The sequence below is a fragment of the Echeneis naucrates genome, chromosome 2, assembly GCF_900963305.1.
Source record: "Echeneis naucrates chromosome 2, fEcheNa1.1, whole genome shotgun sequence".
Taxonomy (NCBI): Eukaryota; Metazoa; Chordata; class Actinopteri; order Carangiformes; family Echeneidae; genus Echeneis; species Echeneis naucrates.
This window is the reverse complement of record NC_042512.1, coordinates 12,579,089-12,605,105: the sequence shown is the minus strand read 5'-3', so window position 1 is coordinate 12,605,105 and position 26,017 is coordinate 12,579,089. Positions and strand designations below refer to the sequence as shown.

General features: G+C 45.5%; 1 protein-coding gene across 2 annotated transcripts in view; it reads right to left on the bottom strand.

The window, feature by feature from the left end:
* Positions 1 to 11,890: 11,890 nt before the first annotated feature.
* LOC115055204 (beta-1,3-galactosyltransferase 1-like) overlaps positions 11,891 to 26,017 on the bottom strand; it is an 82,971-nt gene continuing 68,844 nt past the window's right edge. The window contains exons 1-2 of one of the 2 annotated variants that reach the window (XM_029520797.1): positions 14,083 to 14,129; positions 11,891 to 13,969 (exon numbers count right to left, since the gene is read on the bottom strand). In XM_029520797.1, the coding sequence (XP_029376657.1) occupies positions 12,717 to 13,703 (987 nt within the window). In that variant the 5' untranslated portion in view covers positions 13,704 to 13,969; positions 14,083 to 14,129 and the 3' untranslated portion in view covers positions 11,891 to 12,716. Of the gene's footprint in view, positions 13,970 to 14,082; positions 14,130 to 26,017 lie in introns of those variants that run through there. The other variant, XM_029520788.1, reaches the window with a different exon arrangement.

Below are 26,017 nucleotides of genomic sequence, written 5' to 3'. Positions count from 1 at the left end.
AATTACACAAGAGACTGGAAAAAGGAAAAGCATTTAAACGGGCGATTATAGGAGGCGATAAATCAAAAATGCCATTTTTCTGTGCTGTAATTTGTCTGCCGTCTGACTTTGCCGCTCATGCTACATCCAGGAGGGAAAAGACACCGCAAAGGCCTGCACCTGACCCACAAGGACACACTTGCTGCCATAGTCGCAGTCCATCCGCCTGCAGATACGAGCCAAATGCGGGACATGGCGTCCATATGTGGGACGCGTGTCACGGGGTAAAGATGCCATCGTTTTCTCCGCACCGCAGAATCTCCAAAACCGGAACTCGATCATCAAATCCTGAATGAGACCGTTTAGCTCTCCGACAACACCACCAGAAAAAAGATGGGAGTTAATTTCAGGGTAAGACACAATAATCGCCTTCCCCGTGATGGAGACCACAGTGTTCAGCACATGAAGGATTTACATTCAGCCTCGATTAAAACCGAATTCAATTTCGTCTTTATCTTGACTTACATTCTTCCTAAACTGTGAATACACCTGATAAAGATCACAATTACGAAGACAGGCCATAACTTATGATTTCTAACCTGCGAGTGCTGTAAATTTCTGGCCCCCGGTTGAGCTGATCTATTACTGAAGCAATCAAGCAGTAATTTAAGGTTCTGCGGGGGAACTTGCTGAAGCTTTTTAAATCAGCAGCTCAGCTGATATCAAGCCTAAATGCACTTTAGTAGCACGCGTCTTCAGGTCACCCCTCCGTGATGTGATGTGCTGTGTTTCCTGACTCAGATCTCACCAATGCGCCATTTGGAACGTTCTGAAGCGCATCTCGAGCTCGATGAACGGCTCCGGATCCTCCTTGACCTTGTCCTTGACCTTGGAAGCTGCTCAGCAGGAGAGCGGACGTCTGCCACGCACGACAGTCCGGCGTTTTAATCTCCTAATTCGCTGGGAAAGCAGAGGCCTCCTCCTGACTCATCGCGCATTGGCTTCAAACCAGAGGACGTTCCGAGCTCTTGGGGAGGAGTGGGGGGGGGGGGGTCTTTGTGCTGCTGATCCAGGTGATAAGACAACCCCCCGTGGGGATGACTAAATACGGTGAGAGCCATATTAAACCATGTCATGCCTTGGCATTCATTGTTGATGCAGCTGCCGCCTCTGGGAGCCATCAACCATCCTCGTGTGATTTGTTGCACCTCCTGCGCAGCCAATATATTTCTCATTTCAGATCCACTTCTTGAGGGATCCCTGCGGTTCGGTCCCCTTGAAATAACCCAAGATAACGTTAATGTGCCGCTCTCTGAATGGCAAGCAAACTCTCAATCAGATACAGTCTCCGAACAGACCCATTAGCAGGATTTAGCAAATAACTTCTCAGGAAACGAGGCCACGATTGACCTTGAAGTGACGCCGAGCAGAAAAATCTGGGAGCTCAGAGTCTTTAACCGACTTAAAACCTCTCACCGCAGTCTGTTACCAGCCGCTTGACAATGAAACATGTAATTTGCAGAAATATCATCTCTTTGCAGGGGCAGCCATGTTTTCCTGCAGGCCGATAGCTGTTTACCACCTGTGGGCAGCAATGCAGACGGCACAGGTTGGTTCTGACTAATCCATAACACTCCTCACGTGGCGCAGACACAGCTCCTGTCCTCACTGTAGAAATTGGAAGGCAGCGGTTGCGTCTGTTTTCCCTGCTGATTTGCTACAGCTCAGATTTATTTCTAGTGTCAGCGGCAGGAGGGGATTTATTTTCATGGGTTCTGTTGGTTTTGTAAAATAACACAACATGGCGTTATAGTGCTAAAAACAAGAACATCTTCGTCGGGACAATTAAGCATTCAAAAAGATACCCGTTCCAAAAAAAAAAAAAAAGGAACTGAGGAACTGTCATACTTATTTATTTTTTGTCATTGTCAGTCATCTTCCTGGCTGCTGTCTCGATATTTGCTGTAAGTGTTCAGCAACATAATTTTTTTTATAACACTCGTTGAAAACAAGAGTTCAAGTGCAGAAGAAGACATCTCTCCAAGCGGGTTATAAAAATATCAATATGCATTACTTTTGCGCAGTTGCTTTAATGAATTTAATTAATATCGGAAATATGCGGCCTTACATCAAGAGATGTCTCCGTTTACATCATCCACAGGGAGTCTTACGACTAGCACATATATTCATCCTCAGGATATATGAAATTTAAGCCTATGACATTTGCGAATAGCCATGACATTTGAATATTTATATTAAAATAGATTCATAGATTCTCTGGGTGATCAAATAAAAACAGCCACTGCTTCGTTGTGCGTTTGCATACATCCATCTTCATCAATAAAAATGAACTGCATCATTATATTTGCATATGCGGCATGATAGGAGTTCAGGAAAATGATTTAAAGACTTTTTTTTTTGTGAGTAACATGATGCAGGTGAACACAACGGCAGCTGCAACATAAAACACTCACACTGACGGTAATTCTTCACCACTGACTAACATTAGACAATAAATCTCAGCGTAAAGTAAATATCGCTCCCGCTGCTAGAGCCTCTCCATATTAATCCCACTGGGAGGAATTCGTCACAGCACAAGCACTTAAGAGCCCGATATCTCATCCCGCCGTCGGTCTCCAGGGACCAGAATGCAACGCGGCCACAAAGCGTATTGTGTTTTCACTGAGAGTCGTTTTGCTCTCCGCCCACGTGTTTGACCTTACAGCTGAAAGCAACAAGCTCGCTCCCGTTCTCCCCCTTCTCCTGGCCAGATGGCTGAAAGTCTTTTCGGAAAAATAAAAGTCACGGGAGACGCTGCAAACAACCAAGACTCCGGCATTTGTAGAGTTGAACAATAATAAATTAGAAGTTTAAGTTGAGGATGACTTTTGAGCAAACAAGCGTTTTTTCTATTTTCCAAAAAAATAAAATAAAATAAATAAAATAAACAAATAAATAAAAAGTATTTGAGAGGTTGTAGTTTATAAGAAAAGAAAAAGAAAAAAAAGCCAAGAACTGAGAAACCATCACAGACTCACCTCAGAGGACTTTGACTTTGTTCTCCATCAGCCAGTTTGTTCTCAGAAACCTGAACTGCATTCTTGGGCCAGACTTTCAGAAACCTCTTGGATGGTTTTTCCTCCATTTCTTTGTTGTTTTCTGAAGTTGAATCCTCTGTGGTTTTCCTCCTCTGGCCCGGTGCAGCACGCTCTCTCCTTCTTGAAGTAGACTCAGTACACAGGAATCAGGAGCTCTTTTGTGTGGTAATCAAATGTAATCAGACACAAGCCTGTGTGCAATAACACACTCTCTCTGCGGGGCTGCAGAGTCTCCACTTCCCTGTCCGTGGAAAAGCCTCTTCTCCGAGTCACGCTCGCATTGCGCTAGCTTCAAGGCCTAAAAGTGACCTGTAGGAATAATTGAAATCAAAATCGCTGAATGATAATTCGCTTGCGAGGAGCTGAGGCCTGTGACACTACACCGGCGGTCACCAGCTCCGGTCCTGGAGCGCTACTGTGCTGCATGTTTCAGAGATGCTTCCCGCTCCAGCTCAGCGGCTCCTTATCAGATGACGAGCCGATCGTTTGAATCAGGTGTGTTGGAGCAGGAAGCATCTAAAACACGCATGACTGTAGCTCACTGTCGGCCATTTAATCCTGTGTTGACATTAAAAGTCCATATTTTAACCTCTTCAGGATTTCAGTGGGTTTCTTTTCTTTTTTTCAAATCTAAAATGACAATTACAGACCACATGAGGGTTGATCTTTACTCGATATGGGTCCTTTAAAATACTATTCAGTGCAGCTTTAACCACTCGTCTGAGACGAGAGCCTCACAGGGGAGCGTCTGGACGGTCCCCAGGTCCCAGAAGTCCTAGTCTCATAAACATATTGAGTGGGCTTTGGAACCAGCTGAGCCACAATTACTTCCATTTGCTCAAGTCTAAGCGCCATCACCTGTAAAAGGGAGAGCCGCAAAATGCAGAGTGAAAAACGGGAAGTTTTTGATTGTGCATCGTGTCGATATCAAATCCTGTTCATCGTGGCCAGATCGCCAGCTCGTCTACATGTGTTTACACTGCTGGCAGGCTGTAATTACTGCGCTGTGCCTATTTACATAAGTAATTATCACTGACAGACACTGGTCTTTTTTTTTTTTTTTTTTTTCTGTGATTAGTCAGCCAGCTGAATGCCCAAAAGAGGAAATACTTGGTGAAAACGTTGCAAGTGAGAGCTGGCTGTCATCCTAATTTGTCATTAACATGCAAAAAAAAAAGGAATCCATGAAAAAAGAAGGCAAAAAGAAACAAATGCTCAAAGTTAAAATTCAATCTTACACATGGAGATTAAACTGCATCAGATTGGTCGCTATTAAACAGCTGCCTCACTCAGAGTGGCCAAAAAAAAAAAAAAAAAAGAGAGATGCAAACAAACCCGATTAAAGTCATCTTAGGGAAACTTTCGTTCGGCAGCGATGTGAACAAAACCCCAAAGAGCTTTAATGAAATAAAGCAGCCTGATGACATGAAAGTAAAAGCTGTCGCCAGGTCCAATGATTCCACACCGGTGAGCCGGCCTCTCTTCCTCATCTGAGGCGACGACTGTTGTTACAGCCCCCTGAGGTGGGACAGCCAGTGGACAGGGCGATTTGTCATGATTTGGTAAGTGTGCACTCCTTCCAAGCGTTTGTTTGTGTGTGCTGGAGGTGATATTGCTCCGGGGGAGGTGGGGGGGGGTGGCAGTCACAGAGTTGACAGTGACATATCACACGTGTTCACTTTTGTCAAATGTGAGAGGGAGTGTGCACCCATGAGCTTTGTTTTTTATTATTATTATTATTATTATTATTATTATTATTTGTGTGTGTGTGTGTGTGTGTGTGTGTGTGCTTGCAGGCAGCCAAACAAATTGTTGTGCCACATTTGAACTTGCCTTGCAGTGCCGGACAAGGTTACGGTTATTACAGCCATAAAGAAGCCTGAGGCAATTCTCCCAGCTGTGGTTATTGTGTCCTGCGATTATCTCCCATGAGCCCTGAGCTGTCACATCACCCACAATCCCCCGCTGACACGGACCTGACGCCACTTAATTTCTTCGTCGTTTATTATCCTGGGCGAGGAGCAGAAGAACAGTCTCCCTGTATTAAGGAAATCGGAGGTGACGGCAGAAGAAGAAGCTGGCTGACCTTGCGTCCCCCCACTCGGCCTCTGTGACCTCGGCCTGCTGGGTAATAAGAGTTTTCCCTCCTACTTCTCCCGGTAACCGCGCTTTGTTAAATTGATTTGGCTGTTTGATGATTATCGCGGGGAAAAAAAAAAAAAAAAAAAGTCAGAGCTGCTCAGCAACACATTCGTGCGCTGATATAAGCAACATGCAGAGCACCGAAACTTCACTTTGGAAAATAGCAGCTATTAATCCTCAGTGCTCTTGAGGTTTGATTGAATTTTCGTCGCTGGTTTTTAAACGCTGCGGGATAGGATTTCTTTTCGGTCTATACCTGTGTTCAGCCCAGATATGCGTGTGACAGACAGGAGGGAAGGACGGGAAACAGCCAGCTTATCAGTCTGCGAATGGTAGAGGGAGAAACTGACAGGGGAGATGAAACGATTGCAGGAGGTCAGGCAGAACGAGGGCGACGCAGCATCCCGCTGACAGAGGCTGAGAACTAAAGTTAGATAAAAAAAAAAAAAGAAAAACTAAATCACACTCAGCCGCTGTTAGATTTTGGACCGTAGTTTGGGGAATATCTGGCTTCTCCTCAAATTGAAGACAGACTTCGTGTTGTGGCTCAAACGCAGACAGACGGCCGATCGCTCAAGATCCAAACGTGCCAAACTTGCTTCGGAAGACTTTTTCTGGAGTTGGGGGGCCTACGCTTTGTCATGACATCACAGTGTTACATAAGTCCTAACAGCTCAGTTTGTGTATTTCTTCTCAGCATTAATACAGAACCTAAATCTACTTTATAATAAACAAAGACATGGACATCTACCTTACAATCCACACAGCAACATTCAAAATTTTACTTTTGACTTTGGTTGTAATTTGTGTTTTGTAGAACGTCACAAAACAGACTTGGCTTCGAATTGTTCCTGATTGCTTTTGTACTGAAAGTCGTCTCTGAATTTTTGCTTTCTGCCAGTGAATTCAACGCTCACGCCATTTTTCGAATCCAATTCATTCACTGGTTTTCGAGCATGTGGGACGATCGGTGCGAAATCCAAGTCCAAAGTTGTGTTTTGATTTTGCACCCGTGCGCGTTGCACGTTGCATCTCGAGAGGAGCCGTCACTGTGACAGGCACAAAATGTTCGCACTCTCCTGCGCGTTGTTCACACAAAACATTTTTCTGTTGACAAGTTTGGAGGAAAATGTCAAAGAAGCACAAAGAAAACATCTGTGAGGTGTTTTGTTTTCTTTCTTTCTTTTTTTTTTTTTATACACGTACCCAGACACTGTCTATAAATTCATGCATTCCATCTCTGCAAAGCTGGAAATAGCCTTGTTTTCACATTTAAAGCTGTGTTGTCTGTCAACACAGCCAAACACTCTCTCAATCATCTGCTGAGGATTTCTCCGGCTTGGCGGAGCACAGCCAGACGAAGGGAGGAAGGTGAGAGGGAGAGGGAGGCAGATAGAGAAGATGGAGGCTTAAGCATGGCTGAGATTACTGGAGACGGAGAGAGATGGGAAAAGCGGTTGGAGGCAGAAAAATGGGGGCAAGAAGTGAACAGAGGAAGAGACACAAAGCTGACAAGTCTGCATTTTACAGGAAAACATCTGCGTGTGCCATTATTCCAGCGAGACGAGTCGTCTTCTTCAGCCAACTATCTCCCCCCCTGTTCTTTTTCTGCCTTCAACCTCCTCCCATGTCTCTTCCACCCCTCCTGAAGGATGGTCACCTCCCCATCCTTTCCCTCCCCGTCTCTTCAGGCGTGTTCCCAGCGGTTTGTGTTGTGAAGCGCAAAATTGTGCGTGCCATGTGGGCCAGGTAGGGAGTATGATGGATGCGGTTTTAATGGAGATTAATTACATCCCAAATGAGGAGATGAACTCCCCGTGGGTCCTTGCCGGAGCGGCTCGGACCACAGCTAATGATTGAAAAGCCCCTGGGTAGTCTACAAACGCGCTACAATTGTACACAACGGCGATTCAATCCTCTGTTGCAGCTGCAATGATGAGAAGTCAAAGTAACCAAACCTACTAAATCAATATTAAAAGTGTTTGTGCAGTGAGTGGTAAAAACTTAATCAAAGTCAGTGACCCAGTAAAAAAGACAGAGGCTTTAACGCTCTGCAGCAAGGAGGAGGAAGTTTGCACGGAAATTAATGCTGATTAAAATGTCTGATAAAAACTGTTGCACAGTGTTGAATATCGATTCATATTTAGAAACCTCCAACTATATAATTAGCTGAAATAAAATGGTTGTGGTTACTAAAAACGAAGTCGATCAGAAGCTAAGGAAGTAATGAGAAATAAAATAAAAAGAACATTTGCATGAAAGCACTTCAGGTGTTAAACTGAAGTCAATCCGCTGGTCCTATGATTGGGAAAAAAAAAAATAAAATAAAAAAGACTTCTCCGGCACAAATCCCCATTTTAAATGTCAAGATAGTGTTTTGGGTTTGATTACGGAAATTCATGAGAGAAATACTAATTCATGGTGTCTGATGATGGAGGTCCAGACCTCAGCTGTTTCCTGCAACAAAGCTGGCACTATCCTGCGATCCCATCAGCTGTGAGGATGAATTCAAAGCGGCAATTTTTTTTTTTTTATCTGCAGTTTGGGGATGAATATGAAAGGACTGCAATTACCATTTTTATACGCACTGATCTTAAATCACAAGACAAACAGTCTGTAAGCCTCAGTGTAATGAGTACAGAGCAAGCATCTGTTAACATTCATGATTTATAAAGACAATGTGAATTTACTGAGCAACACTGGACCACAAAGCGCGCGCACACACACACACACACAGGTCTGTTTGAGTTCACAGGGAAAATACATGACACAAGCAAGTGTAAATTAGTTGTCAGAGTTAAAACATGAAACAACATGTCGCCACATTGTGCGGGTTCAAATAATTTGCTGAAAATCCTGAAAAGAGGGCAAAATTGGATATTAAACATTTAAGCCACGGATAAACAGCTAAACCTGTTTGCTAAAAATAATGAATTCTCAGCCAAAAACGAGTGCCTGCTCAATAAACTAATTACTGAAAATAACCAGTGGATAAATATTCACCTCAATTATAAAAGTGTTTCAGTCAACCTGATGGAGAAAGGGTGAGTATAATATTGTTCCTTAGAGGCAGCGGAGCTAAATGGATGAAATCAAAAAGATGAGGAAAACTTTTTTGGGGAAAAAAAAAAAAAAAAAAAAAAAATCTTACCTGAACGAGCTTCTGCGTGGAACAGATGAAGCCGAGCGCATCGGATTGGGCTGTAAAGAAGCGCTTCAGTTTTTTTAACTGTATAAAAGGCTTGAAACTACCTGGACAGAAGTCATGTGCTGTACGGCGCATCGAAAGGACCAACTTACACATCTGCTGCACAAAAGGTGTGTCCCCCAGGTGTGTTAAATTATAAAACACACCAACATCAAACATGGCGAGCCTGTTCTGAGCGCCGCCTCCCTCGACCCGCTCCCTGAATCCCGCGGTCTTGATATTTGCCGGGCTGTCATTTATTTATGAGACTTCACTCTCATCCAAATATGCAAAATATTCCACCTCGGCTTGCAGCTGGTCATAAATATGAGCCTGCTGCTTCGGAGCCGAGGCAAAGTTTGAGCTGCGAGCCTCCGCCTGATCTAAAAGAGCCTTCCCAGGACATTAAGAGTTAATTTATTGCCCACGCAATTCAAATTCAGTGTGGCTGTCCCACTTATCTTTGTCAAGCGCTCGTGGTGCCCCCCCTCCATTCAAATCCCATCCATCTGCAGCGGATGACAGGAAATAATTCATGCTGCCGAAACGCTGTCATTGACAAGGACGTTAGAACCTGGCAGGTATCAATATTAATACCAGATATCAGTATTTAGGGTTTCTTACACCTATCCGGGTCGCTCTGCAGCTCAGCACCAACCTGATTGCCTGTAAAACACCAACAACAGCGCGAAGGGAAGCTCCGTCTGCACGGCAGCCGTTGATTTGTTTTGCAGGCGAGTCAGGCCCAAACAAATTTGAATGGCGAGTTTCAGAGGGAGCTGGCATCCAAAATTGACTTTTCAGCTGTATATTTATCAAATATTTAAAACGCGACAGATGGGAGCGACATTAATAGCTTCTTTGCTTTTGATCACTGAACCGCGGCAGGTTTTGACCTTTGGAGTCGGCGTACGAGGTAAATATCAGTTTTCAAAGCCTCACTTCCTCTGGGTCGGAAAAACTAAATTGACTGCCGACTAATGCTGTGCATATGAACGGAGCTATCAAGATGCAGCCGGTGCAAGCGCGAACAGTTCTACCTCAGGAAGAAAGCGGTCTATTCATGCTATTAATTGGGAAAAAAAGAAGTTTTTTTTACATTCATCCTTTCTGGAGATAATGTAATGACGAACAAAAAGCGTTGCATTGAGGAGTGAAAACAAAAGACCGGTGAGCTCCGCTAATAGCTGGTTGTCACGGTCGCTGCTTAAGGACATTTCATTTGGAATTGATGATCAAAGACGATGTTTCTTTTGTTTTGATTTCATTATCTGCTCTGCGGTGAGAGTCTTTCTCTGGGTGACCGCATGTGAGCGACGACAATGATGATGATGATGAACTCACATAAGAGAGCCCAGATCAGAAGGCTCCGCAACAATCTGATAGACAGCGGCAGTCTTTGAACCTGAACTTCACCCCAAACGTGACGGTCTTTGCCTGCCGGGCTCGTCCAGACGCCTCCAACTGGCAGTGGCTAGTCCAAACCCCTTTCATTTGGTCTGTCGCATTACAAACTGCCTGAATCTGCATTTTTTATTTATTTATTTTTTTTTTTTTTTAGACCACTGTGGCTTAATTTGCCCACCTGCATGTCGCCTTGTCGTTTCCCATTTCAGGGAATCGGCGGTGCTGTGATGCATCCCAGCATCCCTCTGACTGCACTTCACCTGGAGGAGGAGGAGGAGGAGGAGGATGGCGGCGCCACGGCTCCCCAGCTGCTCCGTTCAAATCCCCCTCTCTCACCTCGGTCTGTGCGCCTGCACAGATGGCGGATTGCACACACCGCCCGATTTATTCTGTGGCTGCTTTTCCTCGTAAATATGCCTCTTCGGTGCCTCAAAGGACACATCATGAGGAGGTCAGGTTCGCTGAGAGGCTGAGGTGAATGTATTTAGGCCAAAAGAAGAAGCAGGAGAGCTTTAATATATCAATGAAGATTTAAAAAAAAAAAAAAAAAGCTGAATTTTTGTGAGCTCTTCTCTGCAGCACATTAGACGGCATTAACAATCTTGCCTTCAGTCTTCACTTTACGGTGAGATTACACCACCAAACCAAGGCCTCCTCTGCGTCCTGACAGCGCTGCGCTTCCACTCGAGGCTCCACAGTTTTGCCAATCGCCCAGCCCTCCGCCGCGCTCGTTATGAGGTCCGTTTACCACAAGCCCCGGAATAATCGCTCACTTTTCATTTTCCCTGAGCTTTAGCCTTTTAAATGCTCTACCACAGTGTTGTTTGGCCAATTACGGAGTCAGCTTTCTTTCACTCGGCATATTGTATCAAACTGCACATGCCAAAGGGAGTGATCAGAGGAATACGAAAACAGAGTGCAAAGAATTAGGAGCCAGTGAATGACTTTTATCGTTAGTGTTTTTTTTTGTTTTTTTTTTTTTTGGGGGGGGGGGGGGGTGTAAAAAAAAATGAAGTCATTAACTGATAATCTAGCGTGTCGGGTGGTGTGATTTCATTATTTTCTCTTCTCCAGCAATCACCAGAATAAAACTGTTTTGATTTCATTTTTTTGGTTTCACAAAACTGCTCCAGAAACTGATCAGAGGGAAGTACTGAAGTAAAGATGCCATCCGGGAATGGCGCTATTATGAAGAACTCGTAGAAGCACTGGTGTTTTCTCTGCCTACGTGCCCCCCGCAAGGAATTCCACCGACACGTGTTTGAGGAACGAGCATCGCCACAAGTGCTCCCGACATTTCTCTGTTTGTCTTTGAAAGTACAGAACAGAAGACATTTCTCATTTCTCTGGCGACAAATCCCGCAAGACTGTCGCAGCTCCCCCGGGTAATGAAGACGATGATGATGAAGCGAGCAAAGAGTTCACAAAATCCAAACACACACACACACCTGCAGGGCAGGCAACCTCATTACTGTAATGCTGCCAGGCTGACACGCACTGAAGTGCACACAACGTTGTGTGCAAACCTTGTGGGAAAATTCAAAACATAACTGACATTTTGCTGATTTCAGAGAATAGTTAGTGTTAACAGATCATAACGTTTGCTAACATGCTCAGCAGTGATCTCTCTCACACACACACACACACACCTGTTAACTCCTGTTGCATGAAGACTGTTTCTCAGGCACTTCAGCCGATCCAGGCCCATTTGTCGGTGCTGCGCTCGCACCGAACCCTGCATGGAAGAAAGCGTGCTGTTTCCCGCCTTGCGCCGAGATGACGCGCCCACCAGGTGACGCGTGAGGAGCTGGGACGTCAAACTGAGCACAGCCGCTCTGAACAACGGCTCTAATGAAACGCTCAGCTCTGCAGCAAACGTTTTCCCATGTCCATGACGAAACACCTCACGGTGTCATCCAGCTTGCTATAAGAACATTGGTCTATTTAACTCTGAGCATTTGTTATAAAACACCTCTTATATTGCTTTTTTTAATAAACACAACATCAAGTCTTATAAAAGTGCTTTATTTAATCTCAGGTAATTGAAAAGAAGAAAGCTTAGAAGTGTAATATTTGTTCTCAGCACACGCTCTAACTGCTCTTACATTACATCTGTCCTGCTTCGTGTTCAAGTAATAGAAAATATAACGGTCCCGCAGCCTGTTCACAGCGCTGCCTGAGACAAATTACCGCACAGGACACATTAACAGGAGTAACATTCACTTGGGAATGCAAGCAGCCGGTATCTTCGCGCTGTCTGGACACTTTCTGAAGAAATGTTCCCAAACATCTGCACGTCTGTTGTAAGAAAATATGTCTGATTCTGAGAGAAATATTGCAGATCCACTCACTGATGATCCCGATCCGAACTCGCCGCACCGGACTGTACATCCAACATCAACACCTTGCTCAGAAAGTATAACGACTGAGAATACATGAACATTCAGAATTACAGCTCAGCCCGAGAGGCGGATGTCTGTGTGTGTTTTATCCGGTTGTTGGGATTTGGATAGACAGTTTGTGTCTTGTGTCAAGGAGAAGCCTTATTAGTCCTGATTAAAATGGTGGTGATGCTGGAAATGTCAACCAACTCACGGAACGTTCTGCTCACCACTGGAAAGCATTCCCAACTTTGTGACCAATCTGAGCTGAGGCTCGCTCAAAAACACCTTGAAGTCGGTGAGGACAGGATGTGTTAATAAGTTTGCTTTGGCCTTGCACTACAGAAACTCCTGGCACAGCGTTCAGCGGCAGCACGATGCCCCCGGACACTTTATCAATACAGTTCCATCGGCTCAGCGCTACGTGCTTGGCAATACTTGCCAACGCAGCTGATGCAGAAGCGGGCGATAAAAAGGGGCTATTTGATGTCCTCCCCGGGGACGCTGGTGCAAACGGTCCTGCTAACATTTCAGGTGTTTCTTGCTGGTCATGTCGTTCCAGATGCGGTGCATCTCCTCGGGCGAGATCTGGTGGACGGTGACCACCCGGCGGTAGCGGCAGAGGCTGTAGGCCATCTTCCAGTGGTTGAAGCCGCTGTTCTGGAAGGGGTGGATGCCGAGCTTCCGGAGACACACACCGACATACACGTCCTCCAGGTGCAGCAGCCTGGTGTGTAGCGACGTCTTGTATATGAGCTCGGCCACGTCTGCTGAGAAGACGTAGCCGGTGCCGGAGCAGAAGGGCGGGTACTTGCTCTCTGGGTACAGATTCCTGGGCATGTACCACTTGCTGCGCATGTCTCTGATTGGCCCACCGTTGATGACGTAGCCTGTGAAGTACCTCCTCCTGGGCTTGGTGGTGGGCTTCAGGAGGTTATAGATGAGGTTCTCCATGTTGACGAAGATGTCGCTGTCCGTCTTGAGAACATATTGAGCCTTAGCGCAAAAGGTGGCCACCCATCGCATCCCCATCAGCGTCTTGAGCGTCAGATTGTGGTAGGAGTCAATAAAATCCTCCACGACGATGTCATGAAAGATCTGACTCTCCTGTTCCACCATCTGGTTGAGAACAACCTCAGTGCTGCGGCCCAGCAGGAAGAGCGTGACCACGCGCACTTCCGGGAAGGTGCTCTCATCCCCCCATGTCTCTCTGATGGCCTGACGGGCGTCGAACTCCTTGTGGGTGGTGCTGATCAGGATGACGAGAAAAGGCGGCTCGGCCTCACACTTCTTGCCCTCGTTGATGAGGTAGCCGAAGTCGTGCGGGTTGAGCGAGCGCGTGCGGATGTTGCTGAAGGTGCCGTTCTTGTTCACCTTGGGCACCTTGCGAATGGGGACCGCCAGCTGGCCCACGTAGGACGTGGAGGGGCGAGAAACACTCAGGTACCACAGAGCGCTGGCCCAGCACACCACTGTCAGCAGGTACAAGCAGGAGACCTTGGAAGGCATCGCTGTTCATTGGGCTGGTGTTACCAGGGGCAGCAGTGTCGGGCCTGTTGGGGCCACGCCTCCATGGGTTGTCTGCGATCCGGCGGCGCAGCTTGAGGCTGCCTCCGCAACACAGCTGACATTAATTTCCGATAATGGACCTCTACGCTGTCTAGTGTTGGTGCTGTGATTGAAAGGGAGCACTGCAGAGATGTCTTATCGAGTCCGCGACCTTACTGTGTCCCATCGCAGCTCGCAGGAAGCCTTCCGGGGCTCTGTGACAGCGTCTGAAAAAAGATGAGAGAGCAGACAGTCAGAGAACTCATTCCTCGTAAAAGCGAAAAAAAAAAAAACAAAAACAACAACACAGCAGTGAGATAAGGGTGCTGGGATAACTAACAGCGTATAATGAAAAGGCATTTATAACGGCACGGCATGTGGCATATCTAACAATATATATTTTTTTATTTCCTATTGATTGAAGCCCATAACATCAATCCAGCGGGATGGCAGGTGACACAGTGACAGTCACACCATTGCTCCATCACTGCCTCCGATAACAGCCCTCGGCCTGAAGAGAGTGAACATCCCACAATGCTCTCCCCCGTCGACGGCGCCTCGTCTGCCTTTGGTCTGACCACTTTCTGTTTGCAAGCACTGTTTATCTGCATCTTATCCCCTGTGGACCAGACGCAGGCTGGCTAATCATAGCCTCTCCAGCAGCCTGAGAGGAGGAGGTGGGGGTGAGAGAGGAGGGGCGGATCAAGTCGGAGTAGGTGAAAGAGAAACGGCCTCATGGGAAAAGATTAATATCCACTTCCTCTCATTCTCTGAGTCTTACTCCCACCATTTCACTTCTCAGCCATCCTTTCCATAGCTCAACGTCAAAACCGGGCTCGCCAGTCGCTCGTGGATTTTACAGATTCTACTCTAATGAGTTCCTCCTTCGTTAGCTGGACAGACATTGCCCAAGGAACTCCTGCACCTTTCAGAAACACAACTAATTGGTCACACTGACAGGCCATGGGTGTGGGGGGGGGGAATTTAAGCCCTAAATATGGAGCACGTTTAAAAACCTGTGCCTCCTGTATTTCAGTGGCATTTTGCATTCGAAGCCAGTGGTGGAGAACTAATTCACTGTTTTTTCGGTGTGTTTGAAAGCCGAACTAAATCTAATCCTTCTTTTCAAACAGACGTTTCTTTGCTCCAGACATAATCTCTTTTGATGTAGCAGCAGCTCTGCTCTTATTCTGGGGAGAAACATTTTTTTTTTTTTTAAACCGTGCATAACTGATGGTGAACAAAAAAAAAAAAAAAAGTGCTTGAGATCTTATTAGAGATACTGACGTGCAAAGATGCTTGCTCGCGTGCCGGTTTAAGATGGCCTGAGATAAAAAACCGCCTCATTCTTTTATCGCTCTTCACTTTTTGTGCTGTCTTGCGGGGCTCTATTGGTCTTTTCATCAGGACTTTTCTCTCCCTCCTCCCCCAAGATTCGACTATCTCTTCCCTCTGAAGCAGAGTCATCAATCTCACGGTCCAGTAGAATCCATCTCATCATGGCTGCTTTTCCACACCTCCTCCCTCTCTCCGTCCTCTCAATCACTCGCTGCTTCTCCACTCTAGTGGCTGCTTGATCCATCTATATATGTCTCACTGCCTCTCTTTGCCTTTGGCTTATTCTCTGTCCTCTTGGCTATTTGTTGTTGTCGTCATCTCAGTCCCAGTGCTCCACACCTCTTTATTTTCTATTTCAAGTAATCCTATACTATCTTCACCTTCTCTGTCCTCTCAGAGCTCACCACTAACACTAACAGCCACTCAGCCTCCACGGCTTCTCCTTCTCCTCCTCTCTTGATTACGCTTCTGTTTTTTTTTTTTTTTTTTTCTGAGGTGGGTCCATTGGGTCCCAGAATAACCCCAGATCCCCCCAAATCCTGAGACCGACCTCCCAAAGATGGAAACAAAAGGTGGCTGCATCGTTTCGTGCCGCTGTGTCACTTTAAATTACATTTCGCACTGCGGAAGTCCTCAGCTCAACGTGCCACAGCTTCCAGCGGAATATCAGGGCATGAGATCAGAGCTGGAAACTGTGGTGGGAGGAGTTCCTGTGGTTAGTTTGTTGTTAGTGGAAAGTAATTAAACGCGGGGCAAACAGACCACACAGCCTGATTCATCGGCCTGGAGAGACGTTTAGATGAGGGATGTGGGATGACGGGGGATTTTTTTGGCTACAGAGAATATAGATGGATTTGAAAATAAACAATTGCGGTTTAATGAAGGAGCTGGGCCAACGAAAATCACAGCGGCGCCTGTGATCTGTCGAAGCTCCCTGGTAGACTGAAATGTTGCTTTACTTAAACTCGCAGGTTGCATTAGTGCGAAGTGCAGTTCATCTGTCTGATGGGGCTCTCAGAGCAAACAGTGCCTACAGCCTCATTCTTGTTGCTACTCCTCTCAATACTTAGAGCCAGTGTCGATGTCTGCTTGTTGTCACAAAGTCTATTAACCACTGTGAGCACATGCAGTTCTATCAGCGTTATGTAATTCAGTGGCATTATCACAGAAACCAGTTCTCCATCCTCGTGGGAACCACCCAGGCTTTGATCATGGTGTAAAAATTCAGTGACCAGGCGTCCGGTGTTTTCCTGGTTTTGGTGGCGGGCGCCCTGAGACCTGTCAAATATCTTTACAGACCTAGAATGTCCCAGTTTCACCGTATTGATTAGATTATTCTTGTATTCGGGCGCCTCTGTCACAATCATATAATCCAGCAACAAAATAAACAACACTGACTTAAACACCGATGTTCAAACAGTGCGTTGTCGTCAAAGCTGCCAATGACTCATGAGCAAATATCACAGGCCATGACGGCGCCGCGCGGCTGATTGGAGGATTTCCGGCAAATCGTGTGACCGATAAATTTGGGCTTTGTGCATGCTCAGAGCGAATTATCTGCTCAAATGTGATTAATCTATTTATTTACGTCCCTCATTGGCTGCGGAGCTACATCATACACAAATTTCTAAAATTAGGATTGACGAATATAAAGGAAACAAATGAAACAAGAAAAAAAAAACAACGCTGCCGTGAAAACACACACACACACGAAAAAAAAAAAAAAATAAATCAACACAATTCTGACTATTATTAACCCCCATTCACAGGGCTTATCGCAAATGAACTGTTGATCTGAGCTGGCTGTCATGACGGCATATCGACAGACCATGGGAAACATCGGGGGAGAAAAAGGAATTAGTGTGCTGTGCAACTCCCACAGGAAGTGAATTTAACGACGTCACGCTGAGCTCCTGCTGCACGGGATCCAGGACGCCACATCACCATTGCCTTTGTGTGGAGGACGCCTCTTAAAACACTTTGGTACAATGATCAAACATTTCTCCAGCTTGTGAGAGCTGAGAACCGGCAGAAGATTTGGCCCCTCGTTCTGTCCAGCACTGAGACAGCTAATCGATTTAAAACACAATTTGTCATTTTTCAAGCATTAAATACCCAGCATGCTCTGGTGCTAGCTTGTCAAATATATTTTTGTTCACGGTTTTTAGACCACAGACAATTTGGCTTTTCGGACTGTGACATTGAAGTCATCACTTTTGGCTTTGCAATGAGTTATTTTTAATTACCGGATGGAAAAAGTTTAGGAATCAGCCAAAAATGGTCAAACACATAAAATTATAAGCATTTCAAATCTTCTTCAGTGTTTATAATCGGACAGGAGCTACTTTCTTCAAAAGGTGGTTTATCATATTAACATTAAAAACAAGATCTTTAAAATTTAGAGAGAGCGACAGCATCTTTTCCATAAAAAACAACCCAAAAAAAAAAAAAAAAAAAAAAGTTTGGCTGAGTCCAAACGCTCAACTGACCAAAAGTCTCTCAATAGCAGAAACACAAATATGAACTAATACCATCTGATATAATCTTCCTGCTTGCTCATATTACATATTGGGTTCATATTGGGTTCATAAAAGACAGCGAGGAAAGATAAAGACTTAATGCTCTGTGAATGGAGGAGAATAAAAGCAGTTGTTGTGACCCGGGATAACGTGAGAGGACTCTCTTCAAAGTAAAACACATCTATTCGAGAAAACATCGGGAGCACCAACAAACGGTTACTGTTACTCGCTTCTATAGACACAGTGCTGATGGGGAACCTCGAGCCGACAACCAAACACCAGATCATTCAATTCCCACAATGCAACTTACATTAAGCTTTTTAAGAAATATACTGTGAGTGTCCAGAGCCACAAAAGGCGTTCAATCTTTAAAAATAGTCCCGAACCCCGTTATTACTGCTGGTAAAATGGAAATATCAGACTATTCTGTGCCAAATGGACGAGCTGTTTCAAGAGCTGGGCCACACCTCGTGATGATATACTGGGAGAATCGGTTTTTCCGAGGACACAGTGTGTGTATGGAGGGAGGGTCTGCGTTGTCTTTAACGTGGTGGTAGCTAAAGCTCCGAGGCTACAGAGATGGTGGAGCTTGAGTCTCTTTTCATGTAGCAGCAGATAATTGATTGCAGTCATTAACGCAGAGTGGAGTGACCTTGCTCCAAGCGGAGAAATGGTGGGGGTGGGAGGGGGGCTGGGAGGGATGGGAGGTGGAGACTTGGTGTCCATGGAAGAAAAAAAGTTTGCTGCTTCTGCACGGTGGTTGAATATCTGCAGTGTCTATCGTCTATAATGGAGTTGCGTGTGGGTGCCGAGCTCAGAGGACTGAAACGTCTGAGGGTAAATAAATCACGCCCCGAGCTCCCAGGCTGACACGTGATGATGGGCAGAGTGGAAAACAGGAGCTAGCCGTCGTCACGCCCAAGCTGATTTCAGCAAAGCTGCCGTAATGTTTGATGCAGAGAAATTCTTTACATTGCAGCTGAGCGATGAGGTAACAGCGTCTGAACTCCAGCCCCGTCCTCTGGACCTCACTCAGCAACAACACAGAGAGTCAAGTGGAGACTGTAATTGCTTTTTATGTCTGACGGTGGAGAAAATGGCCCAAAAGACCAAACGCACACATCACCGTGACTCCAGCTGTGGCCACATTTCTCCACTAATGTATCTGCTTGGTGTTTTAAACACTTTTAGTCCAGATGAGGCAGACACCTGGTTTTTAAGACCTAGATTGGGATTCAGAAAGACAGAAGTCCATTGCTGATATTTGGGCGGTTTGGTTTACAGCAGATACGTTGAAAAGAACGAAAACAAGTTTGACTGCTGTGCTGTTAATCAAACCTTTTTCTCACCCTCTGAAAAATAAAAACCATTTGAGACCTTAAACCTTTTTGTTTTAAATCCTTAACTAATCATTAACATAAAAATAAATAAATAAATAAAGTTGACAGTTCTAATAAAAGCTCTGAAACTGTCTTTCTGCGTCAGAGGGTTTACTGTTTACGGTCGCCAAAGGTCTGAATGGGTTTTAGCCTCTGATTTATGTTTATACATTTAAAGACCCCGAACACCAGAGCTAACCTTCTCCTTCCTGTTGCTGACATGCGCTGTCCATCTTATCTCAAGCTCTGGCCGCTGAATGCTCAATAAGCTCAACAGGATGTTTGTAATTGTCAGCTGCAGAAAACAAAACAAAAAAAAAAAAAAAATATTGCTGTTTGGTGTTTGATCCTCTTTTCCTCCAATCTTCTGCCAAGTCTGAAACCCATTTTGTTGCCATCTAAACATTCAAACGGAAGAATTAATGTGTGAAGAATGAAATGGCAGTGGCCAAACTGGTTGGCGTCCCACCTAATGACAAAGGCGCACAATTGACACGTCAGGGCTGGACGACTCCCAGTGAGGCTCCGGCAACGCTTTTTGTTTCCTGGATAATAGAAGACTCTGATTGTTGTGCAGCTGTATATTGTGTATTACAGGCCACAGGCTGGACACTCCGAGCTTAGTGGAAAGCCACTGAATGCAAAGCAGCTTAGGAGTGACAGCGGAAATGGGATATCAATAGCGGCCAACAGATTTGGCGGCTTTACAGAGGCCTGATGCTCCATCCTTACTTCAGTGTTGACTTGAGCCCAAACTGCGATGGGGCATATCAGTCTGTGGCCAAGCAGCGCTTGCAGAAAATTCTCAGTGTTTGCTTCCATTTGCTCAAGCTTGCCTCAAAGGACACCATGACTCTGAAAGTTAAAACGACTTTAAAGCCAGTTTAGTTCTCTGAACTTGAGAACAATAGTCTGCTTGTGGCGAGCAATGATTCCCATTCATCTGCTGCGACCCGTAGATTAGATCACGTGGAGATTTGTGTGCATAGGCTGCTGAGGTGAGCACGGAGAAGGACAGGAGAGTCGCCGCTGCACACAATCAGCATTTTCTCGGGAAACGCTGGGAAGCCAAACGAGCGCAGGTGCGTCGTGCTCGCTTTGTTTTCTGGGCGCGGACCTCATCGAGAAAAGCTCCACGAGTCGGCCAAACCTGAGCTCTGAAGGCTCAGCTGCCTCACGAATTGGAAATGACAACTTGATTCATGCAGGTAATACATTTCAATGTCCAATGGGTGATATTGCTGTTATGCAATATTCAGGCTTGCTGCTGGAAGCTCAGGGTAAGTAGGGAGGGGAGGGGAAGGGGGGGCATTGCTCGGAGGAGAAACAGGAATCATGGTTCCACAAGTGAAGCAGCAAAATCAAACACAATGTGATACCAGCTGGTGAAGATAAATGCCCAAACACCCGAGAGACGAGGCGAGCCGCTTCCGTGGAGGTGCTGCTGGAGAGGGGTGAAGGTAAAAGCAGTTTAGGATTGATACAGGAAAACACGGTGGCGATAACCTTCAGAGATTCAGCCGCAGAGGTCAGAGCTTTGTCGCGGGGATGAAATGAATCCGCTGCAGTCACCAGAGAGCAGAGGCACTCGGGGCAAGGCGGCGTTCGCTTTTTTAGAAAACTTTTACATTATCCAGGGCACAGCTTTGCTGAGCACACACTCTCAGCACTTCAGCAGGAGGCTGCGTCACATGCTCACACGCTCGCCGCATCGTCGCACACTGAGCATCTGCGGTGGAGCGATGTTGCCTTGCTCAACAGCCCAGTCAGGATTTTAAGAGTGTCACGTCGATGTGGGAGATCGGTGCAACATCATCCTGTTCCCCAGAGATTTTGTTAAACTGGGATCATGTGATTAGATCCTGGCAGCCTCTGCATCCTGATTTCCTGACCTAAAGCTCATGAGAATAATAATGACGATAGTTTTATCTTTAATAAAGGCAGAAAAAGCAAAACAATGAAATATTAATGATAATAAAGTCCAAGTTACCTGAACCTGAAGATGAGGAAGAGGAGGAGAAAATGAATCATTAGATAAAAGCAGCTACCATCCTGGTCTGCAAAGGAACAATGTTTTTGGATTTTCTTCCATTTCTTCAGCAAATTAAATTACCACTGTGTGTTAAATGTGCTATTCAGTGAACGCCCTTTTGCTTTTGCTCATTATAATGAGTCTGAAAAAATTACATGATGAAAAAAAAAAAAAAAAAAAAAAATGTGCGCACTTCATGGCCGTAGAAGGATCTAATCATCAAATATAATCCTGATCGTTTTAATTAAAATGGACCACCTTTCGAGCAGGGATGGATGTGGGAGCGATAACAGAACTGCTTCGAGAAGATTTGAAACTCAACACCGAACGGTTTAACGGGAAACGCCACGGCAAGAAAAATAATAGGAAGAGGTTTTAGGGCAATATTTTTCTCTTGGGGCTGCCGCACAAAAATCCATCAATCCCACCAGACCTTATCAACGCAAGTCAATGAGAACGGGGAAAGTATTAAAGCAGCAGAACTTTAAAGCTGAGTAAGCTGATGTGTGAGCGGAAGTGAGGAGTGGTTGTTGTAAAATTTGATCTCAAGTCTCGTCATGGTCACCGAGGCATGCAGGTTTTGTATAAATCTTATGATTGTGTTTCAAGGGACTAAACAGACGGGTGGTGCCACCTTGTGCGGTTGTCCGTGTTTCATTCACAGCTGCCTGGTCGTCGTGACCTCGGAGTGAAGTGGGTTCAGCTGTGTTTTCAAAAAGGTCTGACTTTTAGGGGCGGAAGCGGCCCGGAGCTCAGTGCTGGCGATGCGTTGTTTATGCCGTTGTGTATTTTAAGGGACGGTCCCTGAACGCAACATCACGAAACTAAACTAACAGGAGCAAGGTGTGCTCATTTATGATTAAATTGCCTGTTCTTGGGATTTCTGTATCTGTCACCCACTGGTTTTTATTCATTTTGACCACAGACTCTCGACCATCTTGGTTTCTTTAATCAGAAGAGAACATGTTTGGAGGAGTGAGGGGTTGATCTGGTCAGATCTGATTGGACAGTAGAGTCGAATCAATCACAGTTGCCACGCCTCCTTATCCATCCCCTCCTATACGGTCTGTTTTCCTCCAAACGGGTCCTTCATTTCAAAAATGAACATCATGTTGTATTGACGATTTGACACTAGAGACAGAGAGGATAAACTCCTGAGGAAAATATTTACTGTGCTGATAAATCAGATAAGTGGTAGAACCATTTTCTTACACAGCTCAATACAATCTGACCTCGATGGACATGCGGTAGTATTCAGGTTTAAAGAGTCAACATCTACTTTTACAAACAGTCGATGCAGCCAAATTCAATTCCAACAAACCAGGAAGAGATATTAGATTTTATATTCTGATGTATGTGTGGCTGTGAGGTGTCCTTTGTGCTTGACTGAAAAGCAAACTGAGAGGAAGATCAATACGGCAGCAGCCCGCAGCAGCGTTGTAAACACAGCATGTAGCCGCCACCTCGCAAGCCCCCTCCCTCCCTCCCTCCCTCCGCTCTCCCACTTCTTCTCTCTTTCACTTCAACAGTGACCTCAAACCCATAAAAGTGTCCACAACCGTCTTCAACACTGAGGCAGCAGCGGCTGATGTAAGTCTGTGATGAGCCTTTAACTTCTCCGCGATTGATTCGGCTCCAGAGAGTCTCTCTGGTCATCTCTCTGTAATTTCATTTTCTCTTTTGTTGCGTCCGTCAGCAAAACAATGTATCACACTTCCATAATAATGTGGGCTCAATATCCAGGAGGCAGCAGGCTTCGGTCTAACTCTCAACAACAAGTGCAAGACAAAATCAGCGCGAGCTGAAGTATGCAAAACAGCATCGACGTTACCAATCTGAGTGATCACCTTTCTCCCATCATGCCTTTGTGTCAATATGGAGGCAGTTTCTATGGGAACAAAACTGACCCAGTATAGCAGGCACTTAGTGATATAAACTGAATGTGAATTACATCGTTCACACAAAGTGTTCCCCTCCAACAGGGAGGTTTAAAAAAAAAAAAAAGGTGGCTCTTCAGCTTCACGATGGATAAGATGAGAATTGAGATGAGTGATGTTATGCTCTGGAGCCGACCGGGTGATGACAGCGCTTCATTTATAATATTACATCACTCTGAAGCACAACCTCCCCTCTGCTGTGATAATGAACAGTAAAATGGGCTGTAGTCTTTTTTTTTTTTTTTTTTTTCTTAGACATAAGGAACATATAACGCTGACAGCAGGGCTGCTCGATGATGGCAACGATTATACTGACTATTGTGATGATTTATGATTTTTAGTTGCTGAACTGAGAAACATATTTCAAGCCGGAGTTGCTTGAATTTCGAAGGCAATTAAATGGAACAAGAAAAAAAAAAAAAAAAAAAAAAAGACACACAAAGACACAAAATCTAAAAATGCACGGTTAAATGTGTAATATTACCTTTTATACAGATAAAATAGATCTAAATAAATCCCCTTTGTCACGTCAAGCAGTGATGATAATCGGAATCCACAGCTGCCCCCGCGCTGTCTCCAGACTCGAAAGTCTCTGACCTCACCAGGAAGAGGTTTTCATAATCTTTACAAACCAAAATGATAATCGATAAAAGAGCAATAAATCACGAGGCACACAACTGCAGACCGACTCTTTGTCGAAGCCGCCCCACTGCCACCTCGGCGCCCCCCTCTCAGTGGGTGACAGATACTGCAACATTAAGAGGCCATATGCTCACCAGAGGCTGCTGCACTACGGGGCGTCAATTAGTCCCAACACACATCTGCTCTCCCACAGACACACACACACACACACACACACACACACACACACACACAACCTGCTCAAGACAATTTTCAGTTGAAAACCTCCCAAGTTGGACTCTAACACAATTAACTTCAGAGGAGACTTCACATAAACTCATTTGCTCAGGACAACATCTGGAAGGAGCTGATGGAGGCTCAGGATTAGCAGTGGTCTAACGTTTGTGTGGCGTTGCAGCGCCCCCCCCCCCCCCGGAGAGCTGCAGCCTCTGTCGGGGGCCGCCAAGTTATCACCAACACCATCTCAGTGCTGGCAGACAGCTACACCGTGGAACAGGCTGAACACATCCCATTATAGAGCGGGCCGCCGACAACTGCACCTGTCGAGATAACACACACAACTCCAGGCTACAGGGATGCTGGTGAGGCATGGGGGGGGCGCACAATGCAGAGGGGATGCAGGGACACACACACACACACACTCACGCACAGGCTTTATCTGATGTGAACATGCAGATGTCCTCTGCTGTTTTACTGGATAAAATGGCCCTGATTTTTTTTTGGCCGACGTAGGCACCGCAAAGCGGAAACACACATATCACAGTAAAACACATCAATTCCTGGAGATAACAGAGCTCCTGATAGTTGCACTGGGGAACCTGCGACATGAAAAGTTTGCGTACGTATTTCTCTTATCCCCCCCCCCCCCCCCCCCCCCCCCACACACACACACACACACACACACACACACACACACACACACACACACACCTTCCATTGCTGATGACAGCACAGGATGAGGACGTGCAGCTTCAGCACTCCTTCCAGGTATACTCACACACACACACACACACACACACACACACAAAAATCAAATCAGCTTCATTTGTGGAGCGCCAAATCATAACAAAGTTACATCAAGGCACTTTACATGTAGAACAGGTCCAGACCAAACTCTTCATAAAATGATTTAAAGATATCCAACAGATCCCCCCATGAGCAAGCACTGTGTGACAGTCACACAGTGCGCGCACACAACACGCACACACAGTCCAACACTGACAGCACATCCAGTGTCTGGACCTCCATCAGGGGGTCTAAAGGGCCAGCTTTACTTATTCCTCGACATAATGCTCTCCACAACAGCATGGAGTAACCATGGCAACAACTGAGGAACAACAAAGCACATAAAGGGGCATATTTGATTGGATGCTGTCGGATCATCAAACCTGATAATGCTCGTGCGGAGAAAGACAGCTGCTGGGTGCTTTAGCAGCAGCCTCATGAGTGTTGACAACCTGCAGCGACAAGGTGCTGATAAACACTCCGGCATGTGAGACTTCACGCTTCCAGCTGCTAATTTATTAACCTGACGGCCTTCAAATATTCAAATCATCGGCATCAAATTTTAACGGACGCCCCGGTGACAACAGAAACTCCACCCTGTTCACCTGCAGAAACTTGCAGCCCATAATCGATTATTTATGAATTTGTTTCAAACGAAAAAGTGGAAATATAATCAACTTTTTCTCTATATCACCGACAATCACAACAAAAAGCCAAAAGTTGCGCTCGAAAAGTTTGAAAATTTTCAACAACAACAAAAAAATTCAGCAGGCCGATTGATCAATATATAAAATAACATTTTGACGGCTTGTTCAGCTTAAGTACTGAGTTCAGTTTAGTTGGACGTGTTCAGTATGTGTGTGGGGAAGAAACTAAATAGCTAATATCAGTCTCAATTGCGTTTCTGATTTATTAGCAGATTTAATGTATTCACAAATTGATGACGACTGATTAAAACGACGAGAAATCTGTCTTTTCTATTAAAATCGAAATTGGTTTGACGTGGGAATACTACAAATATATCATTATTCAGATACATGGCGGATGCAAAAAGGAGCGGATGTGTAGTAATAGAAGCCTTCTCACACACAGACACACACCAATGCAGCCTGTAGAAATCGCAGCAGGTACATCAGCATGGTGTGATGTGTGTGAAGGTGGCGTGATAACCTGCGGTCTGGCTGCCTCGGGCCCCTCAGAGCTGAGGCGGCTCTCTGCAGCCAGCAGGATGTCCAGACAGGGGGCACAGCGCCTGGTCTCATTGATCCCAGCTTTCAGAAGTGCAAACCTTCAGCCGCAGCACTGAGTCATCTTTTCTGTTCATGTGTTATCTGTTTAAATATATATAAAGGTGTGTGTGTGTGTGTGTGTGTGTGTGTGTGTGTGTGTGTGTGTGAGAGAGAGAGTCAGCAGGCAGAGTGGA